This window comes from Hyperolius riggenbachi, chromosome 12, assembly GCF_040937935.1.
Source record: "Hyperolius riggenbachi isolate aHypRig1 chromosome 12, aHypRig1.pri, whole genome shotgun sequence".
Taxonomy (NCBI): Eukaryota; Metazoa; Chordata; class Amphibia; order Anura; family Hyperoliidae; genus Hyperolius; species Hyperolius riggenbachi.
In genome coordinates this window covers 233,629,309-233,650,088 of record NC_090657.1, presented here as the reverse complement: position 1 = coordinate 233,650,088, position 20,780 = coordinate 233,629,309, and the positions used below count along the sequence as shown (strand labels likewise).

Genomic DNA, 20,780 nt, shown 5'->3' with positions numbered 1-20,780 from the left:
CACAAGATGGCTAAAGTCAAAAACATTTTTTGTCCTGGAAGTGTAAGGAATAGCGGAGACGCCGCCACACGGGCAAGCGGCAGGGCGGCTGTCTCCGCGTTCAGGCCGGCAGCATTTTCCACGCAGCAACATGTCACTGGTTCGCCTGGTTCTTCTAGTGCACACAGATGGAGAGCTACGCGTGCTAGGCGACAGGACCTTTATGCCAGCAGAAGGGGAATCAGCTGATCAGGCCGATCAGCTGACTCCAGCTGGACTCCGGATTGGCTGAGTGGCTGGGGCGGTGCTGCGGAGCGCTGCAAGTATATACTGTATAGGACTTGCTTGTCAGTTGTAAGTTGTCTGCCGTTGCGAATACTCACGTGTGAGCACTCAGACCTCAGTCAGATCTTACAGTGTGTTAGAACCAGTTGGAACTGGGAATTCACACAGATTCCACTCAGGCGCTACTGTGTTATTGAACCGTTATACTTCAGACTAGTTCCTGGGTGTTGAGACCAAGGACCTCACACCTAAGACTAGGGAATTACTGTATTACTGTGTTATACTTCAGACCAGTTCCCGGGTGTTGAGACCAAGGACCTCACACCCAAGATTAGGAGATTACTGTGTTATACTTCAGACCAGTTCCCGGGTGTTGAGACCAAGGACCTCACACCTCAGAATAGGATTGTGCTATATTGATACCTGTTATGATCCCTGGCATTGCTGACCTCTCTCCTGCTTACTGATTCAGTACCTTGCCTATCTGTCTACCCGTTGCCAACCTGGCCTGTACCTGGATACCGTATCAGTCTTCTGTCTCTGTACCTTATCTGCTTGATGTTGCCGACCTGGCTTGTATGACCCTTCTGGCTGTCACTCGTTCCTTGAGTGCACAGCCTCTCTGTACTCCTTGTGACACCAACTCTATAGGTGTCCATTAGCTGTAAAGGCTGCCTGCTCCTCAGGAAGTCTCCTTACAGTCCGGTCTGGGGATTTTACCTATAGGAGTCCACTGGCTGCAGTACAGTCTGAATCCCAGCCCATCAGGGAATCCTTGGCTGCAGTACAATCTCCATCTCCTCCTCTTAAGGAGATTAGTATCTTCACCGTCAGAGGCCACCTGCTCCTCAGGTGTCCACTGGCTGCAGTGCAGTCCAATTCCCTGCTCTTCAGGGAATCCTTGGCTGCAGTAGTGTCTGTATCTTCCGCTCCTTGGGAGATAACCTTTCTAACTGTTGCACCAAACACCCATATTACATAGGTGTCCTGTGTCTAGCTATACTTGTATTGTTGGTGATTCTGCAGATCACCATATAATCAGGTATAACATCTGTATTATTGGTGATACTGCAGATCATCAATAATCAGATACACTCTGTGTGCTGACACCAATCGTTACAGGAAGCAAACGCTCTCGCTTCCAGGAAGCATAAGGAGGACGGGAAACTTTATTTTATCAGAAAGACGGGGCTTCTGATAAGAAGCTGTCGGTCTTTCTACCTGGGACTTAGATCAATGAATGGGAACTATGTTCTCCGTCTAACGGGGGGCAACGCGGGCGAATGCGACTATCACGTCCAGGCGGCTTAAATGGTGAAATTCCAAATTTGGTTGGGCCTCAAAGTGTGGCATGCCTCCCAACTTTTCGGGATAAGAAAGTGGGACAATTTAGCTATGCCCTTGCCACACCCCTAACCACGCCCCCGGTACACCCCCAGTCCTGCAAACCATAAAGATTTCATAAGAAAAATATGTTGTTGTGTCATTCAAGCCATGCACGTCCTTTGTATCCTGGTTCATTTTCCTTCATATTAACATTTGAAAATAAGAAATATATTAATTTGAAGGATGGGAATAACGGTTAGAGTCAATCAATCACATTTTGCAGTAGAAAACTAGATATATTTACTTAGATCTGTACATCAGCCCTGAAAGAGGGACACATGAGGAGGAAAGAGGGACAGAGGGAGCTATGTATACACATATTACTCCACCCCCTTAAGGCCGCCTCTGGCAGAAGAGAGCGGCTGGCCAGATTACCAGGGGGATAACAAGTGAATGGAGCAGCCGGAGAGGATGGCAAGGGAGCCCACACCTCATGGGGCTGTACGAAGCCCCAGGCAAGTATAAACACCCCCATTTTTCTCTTGGATATATCACAATGGTACATGCTAGGCTGGCTTCAGCATGTAGCATTGTAGTGTGTTGTGTTGGTGGTATAATGGTTAGGATAGCAGCTTACCACGCAGTAGGCCTGGGTTCTTTTCCTGGCCAATGTGAGTTGGCTTTTGACATACTACAAATTCTTAAGCAAGTTCATTTTTTTCTTGGATATATCATAATGGTACATGCTAGGCTGGCTTCAGCGTGTTGTGTTGGTGGTGGTATAGAGGTGAAGAGAGCTACCTACCAAGCACTCAGACCTGGGTTCAATTCCCGGCCAAGGTATGTAAGCTGGCTTTTGAAATGCTACAATTCCCTGGAAGACAAGACCCTACTCCCTCCGGAAGGAGGAATACACTGCCTGATGTTGTAAAGCAGTGTAGGCCTGTAATTGATCGTTCAATGAGATTTCTGACCTTAAAACACTGCTTTGTGTCAAATCCAGATTTTTTTCTAAGACTTTTGATGTGTATTTCACTCAACCATGTCTTCCTCCAGGTATTAGACAACTTGAAGCATATTTTCTATCATTTTTGTAGCCAGCAGAAATGTTTCTAAATTTTTAAGTTCGCCTCCCCATTGAAGTCTATTGCGGTTCGCGAAAAGTTTGCGCGAACTGAACCTTCCGCGAAAGTTAGCGAACGGGGTTCGCGAGCCAAAAATCAGAGGTTCGGCCCATCTCTACCTCTGAATAAACATAAAACAATATAATTTTGTGAGAGAGAAAAAAGTTGTAGCAATGCCAGAAGCTCTAGCAGAACTCCCGGTACGCTGTGTAACTGCGCAACGTTTCCAAGGTCTGATGGGTTTCACCCTGTCCCTGCAGAAATTCAGAATGATAGAAGACAGGTACTCTTGTGTCACTCGCTGTGTCTGCGCACTGCAAGCGTATTCCCAGGCAGCTAATAAAAACACGCTCCTGTAAAAATAATATAATTAGGCAGGAACACCCTGTACGGCGCTGGATTATACAATGCACTTTAAACACTGGTAGTTATATTGGAAGGACTCTCTGTTTAGTAGCTATAAACAGCTCTCACCTCCCACAATCTTCTTTGATTTAACCCAACTCCGGGTAAAAAAAAATATCCATCTGGGGATTCTCAGCGAGAGGCTCATAAAATTGGGCAGTTGGTGCATCTTGGTAGAAGGGTCTTGATTGCCTCACGTGAAATAGTTTGGAAAATATTGTTCCTCAGACAGAACCCCTCTTGGCAGACATACTTTTGGCAGAAACCAGTGGCTCATCAGGTAGAGCATTTTTTGGCAGAAGAGAAGATCAGTTCATAGTACGTACATTTTTCTTCAGGAGACTGACTTGATCCGGGACAATCAATTTGATCAGACGCTTTGCAAAGCTAATCAACATTCACCTGATCAGGTAGATTAAGTTTTTTTTTCCCCGATCAGACAATCGTTGGATTAATTGTAATGATTTTTCCACCTAGCACAGGTCTGGGCAAACTTTTTACATTTGCGGGGCCACAATTAGTTCTTAAATTTGACAGAGACTCTGGGCCTTTTGTTATAGATAGCAGACGTGCACCCCGCTCCCTCAGTACAGGTAGCCAGATGTTCCCTTAGTATCGTGGAGGCCCTTGGCTTAGGTGGTAGATATGCCTCCCCCCCCCCCCCACACACACACACGTATGAAGCCAAATATACCCCAAGCCTTAGGTGGGCCCCAGTTTAGGTAGCAAAGCCCCCCCCCCTCCCCCAGTATATAGTAAGTAGCCAGGTGTGTCCTCAGTATTTAGTAATTTCAGCAGCCCCCAGTATAGGTAGCAGATATGCCCCCTCCCCATATTGGAAGCCAAATCGGTCCCCAGATGTACCCCTACCCCAGTATTAGAAGCCACATACACCCAAAGTCTTAGGTGACACCAGTTTAGGTAGCAAATGACCCCCCTCCCCAGTATACGGTAGCCAGGTGTGCCCATAGTTTTAAGTCTGGATAGTGTAATGGTTAAGGGCTCTGCCTCTGACACAGGGGACCGGGGTTCGAATCTCGGCTCTGCCTGTTCAGTAAGCCAGCATCTATACAGTAGGAGACCTTAGGCAAGTCTCCCTAACACTGCTACTGTCTATAGAGCACGTCCTAGTGGCTGCAGCTCTGGCGCTTTGAGTCTGCCAGGAGAAAAGTGTGATATAAGTCTTTGTCTTTAAGTAGCCCCTGCCCAGTATAGGTAGCCAGGTGGGTCTCCAGTATTAAGTAGCCCCGCCCCAGTATAGGTAACAGTCTCCCTCCCAACGCTGAATTGAGAGCACAATTGAGGTTACTGACTGGGGCTCTCATCTGCCCCCAACGAGTTCTCCCTTCAGCTGCTTGACCTGCATCCTCTCAATGGCTACAGCGGCGTGCCCATAGTACCGATGGCAGGTCACATGACGAGACGCCGCTGTAGCCATGGAGATGGGACGCTGTGCTGGCGGCTGAAGGGAGATCTGTGGTAGAATCTAAGTGTACCTCTCCGTGAAGATTTCACCATCAGGACCCCTGTTTTCCTCGCCGCTGTCCCGAGTTTGAAGCGGCGAGAATGAACTGGTTAATCGGACGTCTGTTGAGGAGTGTAGTTACGTGCTAAGTTCCTGGAATCTCTGCAAATCTAGGGGGGAAAGACACAAATAATCGGCTGAACTATATAAATCTGTTGCTTATTATAGCGTCAACCTTTGTCGGTTCCTCGCTGTTTCTTTTTTTTGCCGAGTCTGGTTTCACTTTGAAGAATGAAATGTCACAGTGTTTGTTTCCCTAAGATTATTCTGGTGCAAATTGCTGCCTCTTTGCATGACTTTTAAGTTTGTGCAAGTGTCTGCAGCCCTCTGCTATTTATGTCTGAGCCTGCCGTGTTTAAGTAGAAATTCTTTTGTTGTGATATTTTTCTTCTGTGGCCCTTTATTGAGGTTGGAAATTCCTGATCTCCTAGCCGGGGTTCAGAATTCATTTGACGTGATAGCGCCAGTTGATTGGGTTCCTGAATCTTGCATCACCTGGCTACTCTAGTGACCTACTCTAAAGGGCACCAGGGACGGATCAAGACCAAGTTGCGCCTGGGGCAAGGTCAGGTTTTGGCGCCTAAACTGCCATTCATTTTGACGCCTTTTTAAGTACTCAACAAACTGCGCCTGGGGCAAGATACCTGCTTGTCCCCCCCCCCCCCCCCCCCTAGATCCGTCCCTGAAGGGCGCTTCTGCCTCAAGAGCCAAAAACGGCACAAACTTTGGCCATAGCACGTCTGGCAATTTAGGCTACCTCACAGTGTAGCTATGGTTACGAACATTGGATAGTGTTGCTTTCCACGGGGCCCAGCTGGAACCAAATAGCCTTTCAATATTACAATTTTTTTTAATCATTTTAGCCTTATCTAAGCGACTTTATCTGCTTTGACTGTAATGTCACTTGATCAAGACTCGAAAACTTTTGACAGTTTGGGGCTCAAAAGCTGTACAGATACCTTGATCGTGTATAACAGAGCATCTCATCTGTTTGTGTAAGGAAGAAGGGAGAGATAGGGGGCAGGTCACTTGTGTGTGTGGAAAGTATTTATGCTTGTTGCTTACAGGGTTGAGAAATTCCAAAGTTCCCCCCTCCACTAATTGTACCCGCCCCGGTATAAATAGCCAGATGTTCACCAATATTAGCTAGGCTATCCCCAGTATACAAATCCAGATGTTCCCCCAGTATTAGGTAGCCTACCTCCCCAGTATAATAGACAAATGTACCCCCAGTATTAGGTAGCCCTCATCCCAATATAGCTAGCAAGATATGCCCCCAATATCAGCACCCCTCCCCCCAGTATAGCAAGCCAGATGTGCCCTAAGTATTAGGTATCCCCGTCCCAATATAGCTTATCAGTTATGTCTTAGTATTAGGCAGCCCCCTCCCCAGTACAGAAAGCCAGATGTGTCACCAGTATCAGGCAGCCCCCTCCCCAGTATAGATAGCCAGATGTGCCCCCAAGTATTAGGCAGCCCGCTCCCCAGTATAAATAGCCAGATGTGTCGCTAGTATCAGGCAGCCCCCTCCCCAGTATAGATAGCCAGATGTGCCCCGCAGTATTAGGCAGCCCCCCTTCCCCAGTATGGATAGCCAGATGTGCCCCCAGTATTAGGCAGCCCCCTCCCCAGTACAGATAGCCAGATGTGCCCCAAGTATTAGGCAGCCCGCTCCCCAGTATAATTAGCCAGATGTGCCCCCAGTATTAGGCAGCTCGCTCCCCAGTACAGATAGCCAGATGTGCCCCTCAACTCAGCTGAAGTGAGATCCTGGTGCATAGATGGATTAAGAGGACGTAGGGCCCTAGGCACGGTGGTAGCTTTTGGGCTCCCCTATGGTCCATTTCGTAAGCTGAGGTAAAGATGGGTCAGACAAAAAGGCCGGGTGGGCCCCTTGATGCCCACTAGGCCCCAGGCACTTGCTTAGTTTGCCTGGTGGATGACCCTGCTCTGTCCTGGAGCACACTCCTCTCATGACACTGCCATGGTTGGAGGAGGGGCGCACAGGACACCCTCATGGCTCTGCGCCCAGAGACTGGGGCCTCCTGAACCTGTGTCTCGGCCCAGCCCACGCTGCTTACAGCAGCCAATCATATCTTTTCTTTTAGTGGTTATCACCAACATTAGCCGGGTGGTGCACCTGGCTAAAGAGCCTGCGGAGAACACTGGTACTATAGCAATGACAATTGGAAGTAGTAGGAATGTTTCAGGGAAACTAATGGCTATTCTTACATGAACCTTGGATTACAAGTTCCCTCATACACCAATCAGAGATTTAAAAACACAAATTATCCAATCTATAGGAAAACACTACGGGTACAGGCAGAAGGCAAACGCCAACGTTCGCGCCTTGCATCTGCGCACGCATTACACTTATTAAGCAGATTTTGTCACGGAAATGTGGCCTGCGAATTCACGGGCTTAGCAGTCGGGTGTTCCTGCCGCCCGGATTGGTCAGAGAGAAATGTGCTTTTTCTGAATAAAATGAATGCAGGTGCTGAAGAATGGAGGCTGGGCAGCTGCGGATCTAAATATTGAGCTTCTTGCAAGTCTCCTCTGCGTCTCGTCCTGCGCAGGAGGATAATTACACGCTATATTCAGCGCTCCCCTCAGCCCAGCCGTACAGCTGCTGATAAGTATGAAAAGATTCCCTTTTTGTCTCACTTTCCGCGATGGTAAGACATAGAAAGTTTTGTCGTGCTGTAAGCAGAGCGATGGCTATTTCAGGAAACATGGCGCTGTGGTATCAGATCATCATGTCTGCAACACCCGATAGTCAAAAACACGCAAACAGCAATAAAATACATCATCTATCAACTTAAAGAACAAGTGACACCTACTGTATAAGTAGATAAATACTAGTACTACTTACATAACAGATGTATTGCACTGTCCACGTTATGATTTCTGTAAATTTTATAAAGGAAAAGCAGAGAATCCTATCCTAGGCAGTTTCCATCTTGGTTACCTTTGACCTCCTGACATCATTTCCTCCCTCACTCCTATTTTCTCCTCTTGCTAATTGTGTATTTGTTACCCGCCCTCCTCCCAGAGTCTTCAGACACTCCCACTGAGGTGGCACCTATAGAGCTCCCAAAGTTCTGCCGGACCCCATATTTTTCATATACGGTGGCGATGGCAGTACTGTACACTGCATCACTGGCATGGTTATCATCAGGACTGCAGCAGGGGGTTGGGGGGAAGTTGGGGGCGACACACCGGTTAGGGTTAGGCAGCACCACTGGAATCGGTTTCAGAAGCATTTTTATTAGCGGCATTTTTATTAGCGGGAGACATGTTAAACAAATTGGGTTAAAATTGTTAAATACACAACTGCATTTTGAAAAAGATTTATAAGTATTCTCCGTGTTTATTGAACAGGTGAAAAATGCAGTGTGAACTCAACATAATACAGGAAAAAGAGCTACAGGAGGCAGCCAGCCAGGTACTCTTAGTTTATGCATTGCACAAAATACAGATGTGCAGGACTACATCATGTAAAGTTACAGTCTTCTGCATTAAAGAAAACGAGGGTTGAATTAGCGATGTCATTTCTCAGCAAGTTCCTCTGTAGTTCTCATGGTGATGAGTTTGGGTTTTGCAGTAAAATCCCCCTGAAATGAGACCGCCTCCTCCTGTATCCTCTCGCTAATCCCAAACACAACACCAGTAGCGCCTGATCCGAGTACAGCCATTCCCCGATGTTTGCGGTGAGTTCTAAAATAAATGTTGCCTGAACCAGTCAACATGAAAGCAATTAGGGCCACAAGTGTGTTTTCCATTTGAAATCCACTCGCTGTTTCTGTTGTTGTTTTCCGTCTGTTGGTTTGTAAACTTCTTTTTTGTAAAACGAGGGGGGAAAAACATGAATGAACTTAAAGCGGATCCGAGATGAAAAACTAACTATAACAAGTAACTTGTCTATATATCTTATCTAAAGTTTAGATAGTTTACACAGCAAATCTAGCTACAAACAGTTTCAACAGAATATGATTATTTATTCCTGTGATACAATGAGGGCAGCCATGTTCTGTTTGTCACATTGTCACAGGCTGAGGGCTGGAGATGCTATCAGCTTGCCTGTGTGTAAATTCAGTCCCCCCTCCTCCTCCCCTCTGCCTCTGAAATCTCTGGCTAGTAACCTCCTCCTCCTCAAAAAATATTTGGCTTGAGGAATGCTCTATAAACTATATGAAAGGAACACAATTATGCAATGACTAAAAGTTTATCTCGGATCCACTTTAAGACTGGAGTATTTCTTAAAGGAGCAGTCTGCCCATACGTGGCAGGGTGGAGGTGGAGACTGGTGAGGCAAAGGTGGAGCCTGGTGGGGCGTGGCATTCATTTGCTTCATGTATGTGCTGTAGAATCCTAGGATGCAACCCTCCCCCCCCCCCCCCCTCCAAGGTTTGCGCTGTGAGCATGTAATATGTGTCAGGCAGCCCTAGCGCATTACTAAGAGTTTCTGAGAGCAGACTATATGCATTATTCTGCTCTTACCCTCTAGCTCAAAGCTGCCCCGTCATGAGCTACATTGTCACCTTACCGCCTACCATAGCAACAGTACATGTCACTAGCCTGTAGGCTAGCAATGTGTCTGTACAGCTCTCGCCCCTAGCTGTCACCTGAGGGGGTGGAGTCACAATCTCCTTGGACCTTAGGGGCAAGCAAGGCCTATAGTGATTGTTGTGTCAGCTAAAGCCACAACTTTCTGCTGACAGCCAATCATTGCTCTCAGTCTCTTGTAGGGGCGTCAAACTGAGAGGAGGGGGAAGAGAACAGTAGTTTGGAGGTTGTTGGTCCATTAATTGGTTTAACAGTTGTTTTCCCTTCTTCCTTAGCAGAAGCATTGTTTTTTTTTTTTTTAAGAAAACGTATGCATGGTTGGTGTAAAAATGTTTTTTTTTTTTAAATGCTGAGTTTGAATTCTAGGCTTAAAGTGAAACTTAAGTGAAAATAAACTGATGAGATAATTGTATATTTCCTCCTACTTCTAAAAATGACTTTTAACCTTCTGGAGACCGACGTAGGTTGAATCTACGTCCAGCAGGTGGTGCTGCCGTCCTGACTGGACGTTGATTCAACATCCGCGCTAACGAACCGTCCTGACGCGATCGTTCGCACCGGAGAGGGGAGATTAAGCTGTCATATGACAGCTGACATCTCCCCTCAGTGATCAGCAGCCATCGCATATGGCTGCTGATCATGTGATCACTACGATCGCCAGCGGATCGTAGTGATCAATTTGACAGCTGCGGCGGCAGGGGGGCAAGAAAAGGATCCACTCACCTTCCTGCCGTTCCCGTGGCGATCGTCGCCACCCCAGGGGGGGGGACAAACGGGCCAGCACACCGGCTGCCTGACCCCCCAAACGCGCCCCCCTCCCTTTCAGCAAAATTGCCTGGTCCTTAAGGGGGGTAAGGCGGCCGGCCCCGAAAGGGTTAAATATCCCAGTTTTATGTTTTGTTTGATCTATATTTTGTTTTTTCTGCCACCAATTAGGCTTTCTTTGGGTGATACATTTTGATAAGAATTATTTTATCTCAGTTTTTGGCCATTATAGTTTGAAATGAATACATGCTACCATAATTAAAACCCTTGTATTTTATTTGCCCATTTGTCCCACTTATTACACCATTTAGATTATGTCCCTATCACAATTTATGGCGTCAATATTTTATCTGGAAATAAAGGTGCATTTTTTCAATTTGCGTCCATCACTATTTACAAGCCCATAATTTGAAAAATTATATTAATATACTCCTTTGACATGCATATTTAAAAAGTTCAGACCCTTAGGTAACTATTTATGTTTTTGTTTTTTTTTAATTGTAATTTTTTTTTTATTAAAAATGTTATTTGGGTACGTTTTGGTGTGGGAAGTAAACAGCTAAATGAAAAATAATGTATTTATTTAATAAAAAAAAAAAAAACGGATGTGGGTGTAGTTTTACTATTTGGCCACAAGATGGCCACAGTCATAAAGTCCTGGAAGCGAACGATCACGCTTCCAGGAACATGAATGAGGACGGGAAACATTTTTTACATTCTGATAAGAGGCTGTCGGTTTTTCTGTGGGGAAATTCGATCATTGAATGGGAGCTATAATCCCATTCATTGATCGATGGGATAACGGCTGGCGGCGGGAGCGCGCGCAGGCGGCAGGAGTAAGCACAGCCTATCTGGACGAGAATGTTCGTCCAGATAGGCTTAAGTGGTTAAGCTAAGCTGGGATGCCCTTTAAGGTGTTATATTAATAGGCTGGCTGGTAATCTGTGAATGTATTTGTTCAGCGTCACAGTTTCGGTCCATTATTTTCATGATGTCGTTTAAAAATCATTTTGTAAACAATGGATGTAGTTAGTGTTTTCTGCCGCTCCAGCAGGTGGAGCCCTAGGTAACTTCCAAGGTTCACCTTTTGAAAGCTGGAGTTTAGGTGTTTCTGCTTAACTTTGTGTCACCTCTTCTCCTTTAGCCGTTCCAACTGTCCCATAATATAAAATGCATTAAAAATGACATCTGTAATCCAGAGTGTGCAGTGTCCATTCCATAAGGAAATGATCTGTGCATTCCATTCACTGCTCAGCTGGGTATATTATGGGTGCTCCCAGGGCCGGGCTGAGGCAGAGGCGAAAGAGGCTCCAGCCTCAGGGCGCAGTGTAGGAGGGGCCGGGCTGAGGCAGAGAGAGGCTCCAGCCTCAGGGCGCAGTGTAGGAGGGGGCATACCACACAACTCGGCTATCATTCCCCTATTGTGTTTGAAACAGAGAAATAAGAGAAGGGGATACATGGCAGTGACTGCAAGCCAGATAACTTAGAGATTGAGGTGTTGGGGGCCCTGGGGTGCCTCTTAGTCTAATAGCAATCAGTGTGTGATGGCTGGAGTGGGAGAGATGGGAGGGACCTCTTAGTGTAATAGCAATCAGTGTGTGACGGCTGGGGTGGGAGGGATGGGGGAGGGGCCTCTTAGTCTAATAGCAATCAGTGTGTGATGGCTGGGGTGGGAGGGACGGAGGGGCGCATGTGCACGTTGGTGTCTTGGGTGCTGGAAGACCTTGTCCTGGCTCCGGGTGCTCCCTCTAGCTCATAAGAAGATATAACGTTTGAATACCCTTGTTTTTGTTTTTTTGAGAAAGCATGTGCTCCACACTCTCACACTGTTGTGTCTAATGACTCTTTTTATCTTTTTCTATTTTAGGTAATACATGACAGCATCATTATTGGTGGAATATCGATATTGGTGGTCAAAATGAGCCAAGCCGCTGATACATTGAGACTGGTGAACATTAAAGAACAAACCTGGCACCAGCACAGTGTGATCTGCAAGAAGCCTTTCCAGACCCGCTTCTTGCAGAAGGATGGCATGTGCAACGTCTACTTCAAGGGCATCCTCGGAGAGTGGGAGAGCTACGTTGTCGACATCTTTAACACGCTGGTGGATATGAAATGGCGTCACATGCTGATTATCTTCTCCTTATCCTACGTTCTATCCTGGCTGTTGTTCGGTTTCGCCTTTTGGGTCATCGCTCTTCAGCATGGAGATCTCTCCAACATGGAGATCACTCCTTGCGTGGACAACGTACGCACATTTCCAGGGGCGTTTCTCTTCTCCTTAGAGACACAAACCACCATTGGTTACGGAAATCGTTGTGTAACAGAGGTGTGTCCAGTGGCCATTATATTGGTGACCGTCCAGTCGGTGTTGAGTTGCCTCATTGACACCTTCATCATTGGTGCAGCGATGGCTAAGATGGCTACGGCCCGTAAGAGGGCACAAACGGTACGCTTCAGTTATTTTGCCCTTGTTGGGGTGCGGGATGGCAAGCTCTGCCTCATGTGGCGAATTGCTGATTTTCGACCAAACCACGTAGTCGAAGGATATGTAAGAGCACAGCTACTACGTTATCATGAAGACCATGAGAAGGGCATCACCATGGAATACAAAGATCTAATACTGGTCAATGACCAAATCATATTGGTAACTCCCGTCACTGTGGTCCACGTTATTGACCAAGACAGCCCCCTGTATGCTTTAGACCGTAAAGGTTTGGCGGCAGACCGGTTTGAGATCTTAGTCACTTTTATATACACAGGTGACTCTACTGGAACATCTCACCAATCCCGAACATCTTACCTGCCACGGGAAATCCTCTGGGGGTTCAGGTTCAACAATATTTTGCATGCTAAAAAGAAGTACTATAAGGTGGACTGTGAGCAGTTTGAGGAAATGACAGAATACTACGCCCCGTTCTGCAGCGCCAAACAGCTGGACATCAATTCTGCGCCTGTTAGTCCTGTTAGTCCAACTGCCAGGAACATGCCCAATGGCTTCCCCAGCCTACCAGCGCCTATTAGACCAATCCAGATTCAGAATGTTCTATCCGAAAGACTACACTCTTCGGGCTCGATGACCAGCATCTTACACATTTCTGAATCATCCAATTCCGTAAACAATGACTTATCGAAACAAGCGTCAACAATCTCTGTGCACAACGGCTTAACCAACATATCGCACAGCATGACCACTGTCTCATCACTTGGGTCTGCAGAAGGCAATGGAGAAGACTTCCCCGAGTACAACATAAAACAGGACTCAGAGGACAATTCCTACGAGAACATGTTCAAAACCTTGAGTAAGATGTCTCTGGAGGCTTGAAGAAGCCTACATCCTTGATGACTAGAACATGTATCAAAGTCACAATGTTGACATCAAGAGCTCTGTTTTGTTAGCACCTTGCACAAAAGCTTCAGTATGTTATCCACGCGGGTGTAATGGTGGCTATGCCGCTCCATGGTTGGCAAGCGGGAATACAGTGTAATCTGCTTTTAAAGCTGAGACTCAGATAAGGGCCATAATAGTAAGGCCATTTCGAATAGCTGTATAGAGATTCTTGCCAGAAATGTATGCTATTTTTCATTTTTATAAAAATCTTGTTTATAGACATCACAAGAGATGGTTGTATGCCGTGATATTCTGTCAGAGGAGAAGGTTGTGGAGAACCCATCTGGCACTAGTGGAACTTTTTTGCCTCAGCTATTAACTATTATAATAGCCTGAGCTATTAACTATTAGGCAAAGGAAAGTTGTGTAGACTCAGACGGACTCTACCAGTGTGGTACCACAGCAGCTATGGAGTATATTTACTAAAGTCTCTGGAGCCGGTGAACATTGCAGAAAATAAATGATCCAACAAATTTGGGCTGAATTCAACCAACTGAACCAACCATGATCCGGCTGGCACAACCCCTGGCGGCGTCCCCCACTGTCACACCGTTACTGAGTGCCTGACGTCACACGTGCACCTGGTGCCATGTGATACACTCAGTAACTGGGGTGACAGATGATGCCGGGAGTGGTGCCAGCAGGACAGGTGAGAAGTTACAGAGCAGGGGCACCAGGGGGGTGGACAACATTTTACAATTGAGGGGACAGTAGCCAGAGGTCCGCCACATAGTGGGTATGAGTCACAAAAAGATTTTTTCAAAAAGACCTTGGGCTTGATTCACAAAAGGGTGCTAACTTAGTTAGCACACCTAAAAAGCCCCTTAGCACGCCTCAATCCCTTTAGGACGCGCAAAGTCTCACGCGCAATGTTTTGGTCGCACCCGGTGCGTTGTTTCGCGCAGCTCTAAACTGTGCGCACGATCAATGAAAGCTTTTAGCTGTTAGCACCCTTTTGTGAATTGAGCCCCTTGTAGTTTTTGAGAAACTTGATTTTAAAAATGCAATGAAAAATGTTTTTTAAACTGTCATTTTTTTAAGTTTAAAAACCATTTTTACTTGCATTTTTAAAATCGAGTTTCTCAAAAACTATAAGGTCTTTTTGCAAAATTTTTTTTTTTTGACTTGTACCCACGATTCTCCTTAATATATGTAGCAATGGTGGTGTCAATAGCAATAGCAAAAGACACACTGACCTACTGCGTCGCCCCGCATTACGCTTACCCGCGACATCCCTGCAAGGGCAATGAAAGTCTATGGAGACTGCACACTTATCACGCTGTGACGCGGAGCGCCGGAAGTATGCATACCTGATGCAAAGTCTGCAGCGCATTGCCGCATGATCCATAACTACTGCACGGATTATGCAGCAATGCAAGTCAATGGGCGACGCAATAAGTGTGAACGACGGGAATGCGCTGCCATGTGAAGTACATGCGCGGAATGACGGAAATCCCAGTGATGTATTTCCTGCCCAGCAGGAAGTAAGTCACGGGTGTAAAACCGGCCTAAGGGTCATTTCACACTGTGCATGTTGCGTTTGAACAAGGCCTGTGTACACCAACACTATTCACCATCTATTGGCGAACATGTGACTGTAACGATATGACCGCTATATCTGGTGACCAAAAGCCATCATTATTCAGGTCAATACATAATAAAGGCATATTTTTATTAAATATCAAGACTTCGCAAGTGTGTTTGTTTCTTACAGTGGTACAGAGGTTCTCTAAAAATGTGTGAAAATATTCCACTGATGGTCCAAAAGTCGCTACTTACTTCCCAGGGGTGTAGCAATAGGGGGTGCAGAGGTAGTGACCGCATCGGGGCCCCAAAGGGTCCACTCTCTATCACAGTATTACAGCTCTCTATTGGTCCTGTGCTGGTAATAATCACTTCTATAGATACTTTGAATAGTAGTAATCCTTAACACACTGTTCCCCATCCAATCTTGTATCTCTGACACTGTAGTTGCCATTGGCAGGGATTGCTATGTATAGAGTGCTTGGGGGTAATCAGTAACAAGCTGCTCCCCATCCCCTTCTTGCACCTCTGACACTGTAGCTGCCATTGGCAGGGATTGCTATGTATAGAGTGCTTGGGGGTAATCAGTAACAAGCTGCTCCCCATCCCCTTCTTGCACCTCTGACACTGTAGCTGCCATTGGCAGGGATTGCTATGTATAGAGTGCTTGGGGGTAATCAGTAACAAGCTGCTCCCCATCCCCTTCTTGCACCTCTGACACTGTAGTTGCCATTGGCAGGGATTGCTATGTATACAGTGCTTGGGGGTAATCAGTAACAGGCTGCTCCCCATCCCCTTCTTGCACCTCTGACACTGTAGTTGCCATTGGCAGGGATTGCTATGTATAGAGTGCTTGGGGGGTAATCAGTAACAAGCTGCTCCCCGCCCCCTTCTTGCTCCTCTGACACTGTAGTTGCCATTGGCAGGGATTGCTATGTATAGAGTGCTTGGGGGTAATCAGTAACAAGCTGCTCCCCATCCCCTTCTTGCACCTCTGACACTGTAGTTGCCATTGGCAGGGATTGCTATGTACAGAGTGCTTGGGGGGTAATCAGTAACAAGCTGCTCCCCATCCCCTTCTTGCACCTCTGACACTGTAGTTGCCATTGGCAGGGATTGCTATGTATAGAGTGCTTGGGGGGTAATCAGTAACAAGCTGCTCCCCATCCCCTTCTTGCACCTCTGACACTGTAGTTGCCATTGGCAGGTTTTGGTGCGCCATATCAATTGTTATGTATAGAGTGCTTGGGGGGCCCCATGTAAAACTTGCACCGGGGCCCACAGCTCCTTCGCTACGCCACTGTTACTACCGTATTAAAAGAGAACCCGAGGCGGGTCATATTAGGACACAGAGGCACATTCTGTATACAATGACCTGCCTCTGTGTCCTTCCATTATGCCTCCAGCCCCCCCCCCCCCGCTGCTGTCCCCATTAAAAAAAAAAAGCACCAGGCTAGCGACACGCAGATTGTCACTAGCTGGATATTTACCTTTGCCTGTCATTCACCACCGCTCCCCCGCCTCCTGTATAGCACGGCTCCCCGCCTCTGTCCTTTCCCTCCCCGCCTCCGTAAGCCGATTGGAGGAAGCTTATGGAGGCGGGGAGGGAAGGGACACAGGCGGGGAGCCGTGCTATACAGGAGACAGGGGAGGGCAGTGACTGACAGGCAGAGGTAAATAGCAGGCTAGAGACAATCGCTAGCCTGGTGTTTTTTTTAATGGGGACAGCAGAGCCCGGGAGGGGCGGCTGGAGGCACAACGTAAGGACACAGAGGCAGGTCATCGTATACAGAATGTGCCTCTGTGTCCTAATATGATTTGACAAAACCACCTCAGGTTCTCTTTAAAGTCTGATGTGTATCAAACGCAGATAGAACAGAGGCGCCAAAAAGAGTAAAAACACTATTATTTAAAAACAGTAAAAAGAGGGAAGGTAAGGTGGACTTACCTCCCTCTAGCAGTGGAAAACAAAACTCTGAGGTAGAGTAGAATGCATTTATTAAACAGTGTAACTCCTAAAGATGCAACGCGTTTCGCGGGCCACAGCACCGCTTCCTCAGGCTATACAGGAGTTCAAAAAAGCTGTATCCAATCCAAGTATTGAATGAGGCGCTCAGCTGGTGACCCTTTTTTGTGAGTATATTTCTGCACGAACTATCTAGACAGATTTTCTCTGTTAAAACTATATTGCACTATTGGGCTCTCGGTGCCCTGTTTTTTCTTTTGTTCTTTAAAGTCTGAGGCTGGGCGCACACTTGAGCGTGCGTAATCGCAGCCGGTCTTTCATTTGGCACTGCGATCATGTGCTCGTTCACGCCTTCCGCCGCAACTAATTTTGGAATTAGTGTGAGTTTAAAAAAATTGCGTATAAAAATTGCATGTTAGAAACCCATGTAGCATGTGGAAAGTAGATGCATGCAGGCTTCCGGCAATCGCAACTCAATTCAAATGCAAAAACAAAAATGCAAGTGAGCGGAAAACGATTGCAGAATCTTCTGCAGCCTGTAGAAAGTCACTGCAAGTGCGTCGCTCTACGTTTGAGTGCCGAGGTGGAGCAGCAGGAGGGGGGCGGAGCGGCGGGTGAGATCGGGCATAGACCTTAACAACTCACCTTCCAGGATCCACCATAGCCTCAACTTGGTAACCGCACCCCCTGTGATGACGTAACCGCATGTCATCACAGGGGGCGCTGTTAACCACAGATATGTAAATTTTAGCGTCATTTGCGTTCGCAGTTCCCTTTTTCCCCAAGGGGCTCAAAACGAGACGCGGCGACAGACCGACGGGAACTCACGCTCGGTAGCAGAAAAGCGTTTAGCATCGCCCAAATGAGACCTCTGCAGTTTACGGGATACTTGGAATTTTGGTGACGATATCTCCTTGCTGGCATTCCGAAGAGATTTTGGAAGCTAGGACTTGTGAGAACTTGTCACCAACTATGCAAAAGTGAAATGAAAGAAATACAAACAAAAGAAAAACAGTGATTAATTGGCTGATTTACCCTTACACCGAGTCAAAGGTCACGGCCTCTCTCCCGGGATGAGGACACACCTGTGATGAGCCCGTGGGCCGCAGCAGACGGACCTTTGCAGCGCCACTATCCAGGTGGAAGCTATGAGGTCAGTAGCCGAGGGGTTCAGTTTAGTCTGGTAGACGCAATAGCTCCGAGAAACAGGGTCAAACAAGGTAAGGCCAGGTTTTACGAGACAGCCGGCTAACTTCCATCTGGGATATGTAAAGATAGCTGAACTGCGGAGGCCTCCCAACCTTATTTACAAATAAGAGGCTACAGTGTGCGCTAATAAAAAAAAAAAAAACATCATCACTAAAGCATTTTCGTCTAACCAAAATTTGGATTTTCTTGTCAGTTGTGGTAGATAGGAAGCAAAGATTAGTTCTTTGATAGTGTAGTGAATGACGTATTACAATGTAATAAGATGCAGTACGACATTTCACTTCCTATCAGAATTATCTGATCGCTCAAACAATTTTTCACTAGAAATTGGGTCACCCGTGGCCACCCTTATGGTGATCGACCAAAAGACGGACCTCTCTCTGATTGAATCTGATCAGAGAAAGATCTGTCGGCTGCCCATACACTGCAGTCTGATTCCTGATAGATTCCTGCAAGAAATCTCACTGGAATCGGCCTAGTGACAACGCAAATGCTGCCAAACTACAAGGTCTTTTTGAAAAATTATTTTTTTGCCTTGTACCCACCATTCTCCTTAACATGTGTAGCTATTTTGGTGACAATAGCTTGTTTGGTATTCACCGCCAAAGTCAGCACAACATTTTGCGTAAATTCATGCGTAATTACGAATGATTATACAAAATCAATTGAATTAACAGTTTGTAATTACGTATAGGTGATTGTGATCAGCACTACTCGAAACTAGTTGAATAATCTAATGCTGGGATTACACCACACAATTTTCTGTTAGATTTTTCTGTAATGCCGGGCATACACGGCTAGATAATGCGCCGGAATCGAGCCAGTGGCTCAATGCCGGCGCGTCCCCGCGGCCGCCTGGATCAATTCCCGCTCGTCCCCGCGGGCGCTCCTAATCTTCTTTTCCTTTTTTGCTATTCCGCATGGTGATCAGACCTGTCGGAAATGATCAATCGAGCCATCAGTGGCTCGATTGATAAAAAAAAACGAGCCGTATATGTCCGCATTAGATTCTCTAAATTCAACATGTTGGAAATGTATCTATCTTACCATCTATCTGCCGAGCCATTAGGCATTGTTCTACTCAGCAGGAGATAAACAGAAGACAATGCACCAGAGATAATGACCGGTCTCTACAGAAAATAATCTAATTATGCATTCTAACAGAAAATCTAATGCTGGGCATAGACAGGTCGACACCTTTTTATCAATCGAGCCGCTGATGGCTCGATTGATAATATCCGACAGGTCCGATGACCTGCTGGATTGATTCCCCGCTCAATCCCGGACGAGCGGGAATCGATCCGCCCGCCCGCGGGGACGTGACGGGAGTCGATCCGGCGGCTAATCGAGCCGCCAGGTCGACTCGTGTATGCCCAGCATTACAGAAAATTGTATGGATTATTCCCAGCATAAGCCTGCCTCTGTGTAATGTTTACAAACAACATGGCTGCTGTCATTGTATCACAGGGAGAAATTATCTTATTCTGTTAAAGCTGTTTGCAGCTAGATTTGCTGTGTAAACTATCTAAACTTTAGGTAATATATATATAGACAAGTTACTTGTTATAGTTAGTTTTTCATCTCGGATCCGCTTTAAAAAACATTTTCGCTTTACATTTTTAAAAATCAAAAACTGCAAGGTCTTTTTTGGAAAATTCGTTTTTGGACTTGTACCCCCGAATCTCCTTAACATATCTAGCAAGTGTGGTGTCAATAGCATGTATGGGGGGTTTGCTCTTCACTGCTAAAATCAGCATGAAATTACACAAAAATTACGCTACATTTTACATGAACTTACGAATAACTATGTGAAATCTAGTGTACAAAAATCGTAATTACGTATAGTCGTCACTGCAGAAATGTGAAAATTTGCGTAGTCATAATTGGCTAATTAAAGGGAACCAGAGACGAAGCACCCTTGTGTATTTTACCATATATATTAGTAAGAACAGTAGAGAAAACACTTACCATGCTCTCTGTTTCATCGTCACTGCTAAAAGTGTCTGTTATCAGCTGTGATAAGAATCCTGGACTGAGCATTCAGTCTGGCTTTGCAGGGAATAATTATAGCTGAGTCATTATAGCAGAGCCACAAGGGGGCAGGCTTGGGCTTGAAAAGACACCAGAGAAGACAGACTCAGCTATAATCTTTCCGTAGCAAAGCTAGACTGAGTGCTCAGTCGGGGATTCTTATCAGAGGTGATAACAGTCAGATTAAACAGAGAACAATGAAACAAAGAGCAGATTAGATGTTTACTGTCATGTTCCCACTGATTTATAAGGTAAAATACAAGAGGGTGCTTCATCTCTAAACAGTGAACTCGTCATCTTTAAACAGTGATTTTTCTTAACTTAAAAAACATTTTTTCTTTACATTTTTAAAAATCTTAAACTACAAGGTCTTTTTTGAAAATTCTTTTTTACTTGCACCCACGATTCTCCTTAACATATCTAGCAAGTTTGGTGTCAATAGCATTGTATGGGGGCTTTGCTTTCATTGCTAAAATCAGCATGAAATTACACAAAAATTACGCTACATTTTATGTGAACTTACGAATAACTGTGAAATCTATTAAGTGTACAAATCGTAATTACGTATAGTCGTCATTGCAAAAATGTGAAAATCTGCGTAGTCGTAATTAGCTGATTACAAGCATCACTGGTTGCGACCAAATTGCGGTGAACAGGGAGCGGCCGTTGGTCTATGAGGTTTCC

At 46.0% G+C, this 20,780-nt stretch overlaps 1 protein-coding gene across 5 annotated transcripts in view; it reads left to right on the top strand.

The window, feature by feature from the left end:
- Positions 1 to 15,051, top strand: part of KCNJ16 (potassium inwardly rectifying channel subfamily J member 16) — a 64,855-nt gene extending 49,804 nt beyond the window's left edge. For all 5 annotated transcript variants that reach the window (XM_068262462.1, XM_068262461.1, XM_068262463.1 and 2 more), the window contains exon 2: positions 11,843 to 15,051. In XM_068262462.1, coding sequence (XP_068118563.1) covers positions 11,894 to 13,300 — 1,407 coding nt within the window. In that variant the 5' untranslated portion in view covers positions 11,843 to 11,893 and the 3' untranslated portion in view covers positions 13,301 to 15,051. The remainder of the gene's footprint in view (positions 1 to 11,842) is intronic.
- Positions 15,052 to 20,780: the final 5,729 nt, after the last annotated feature.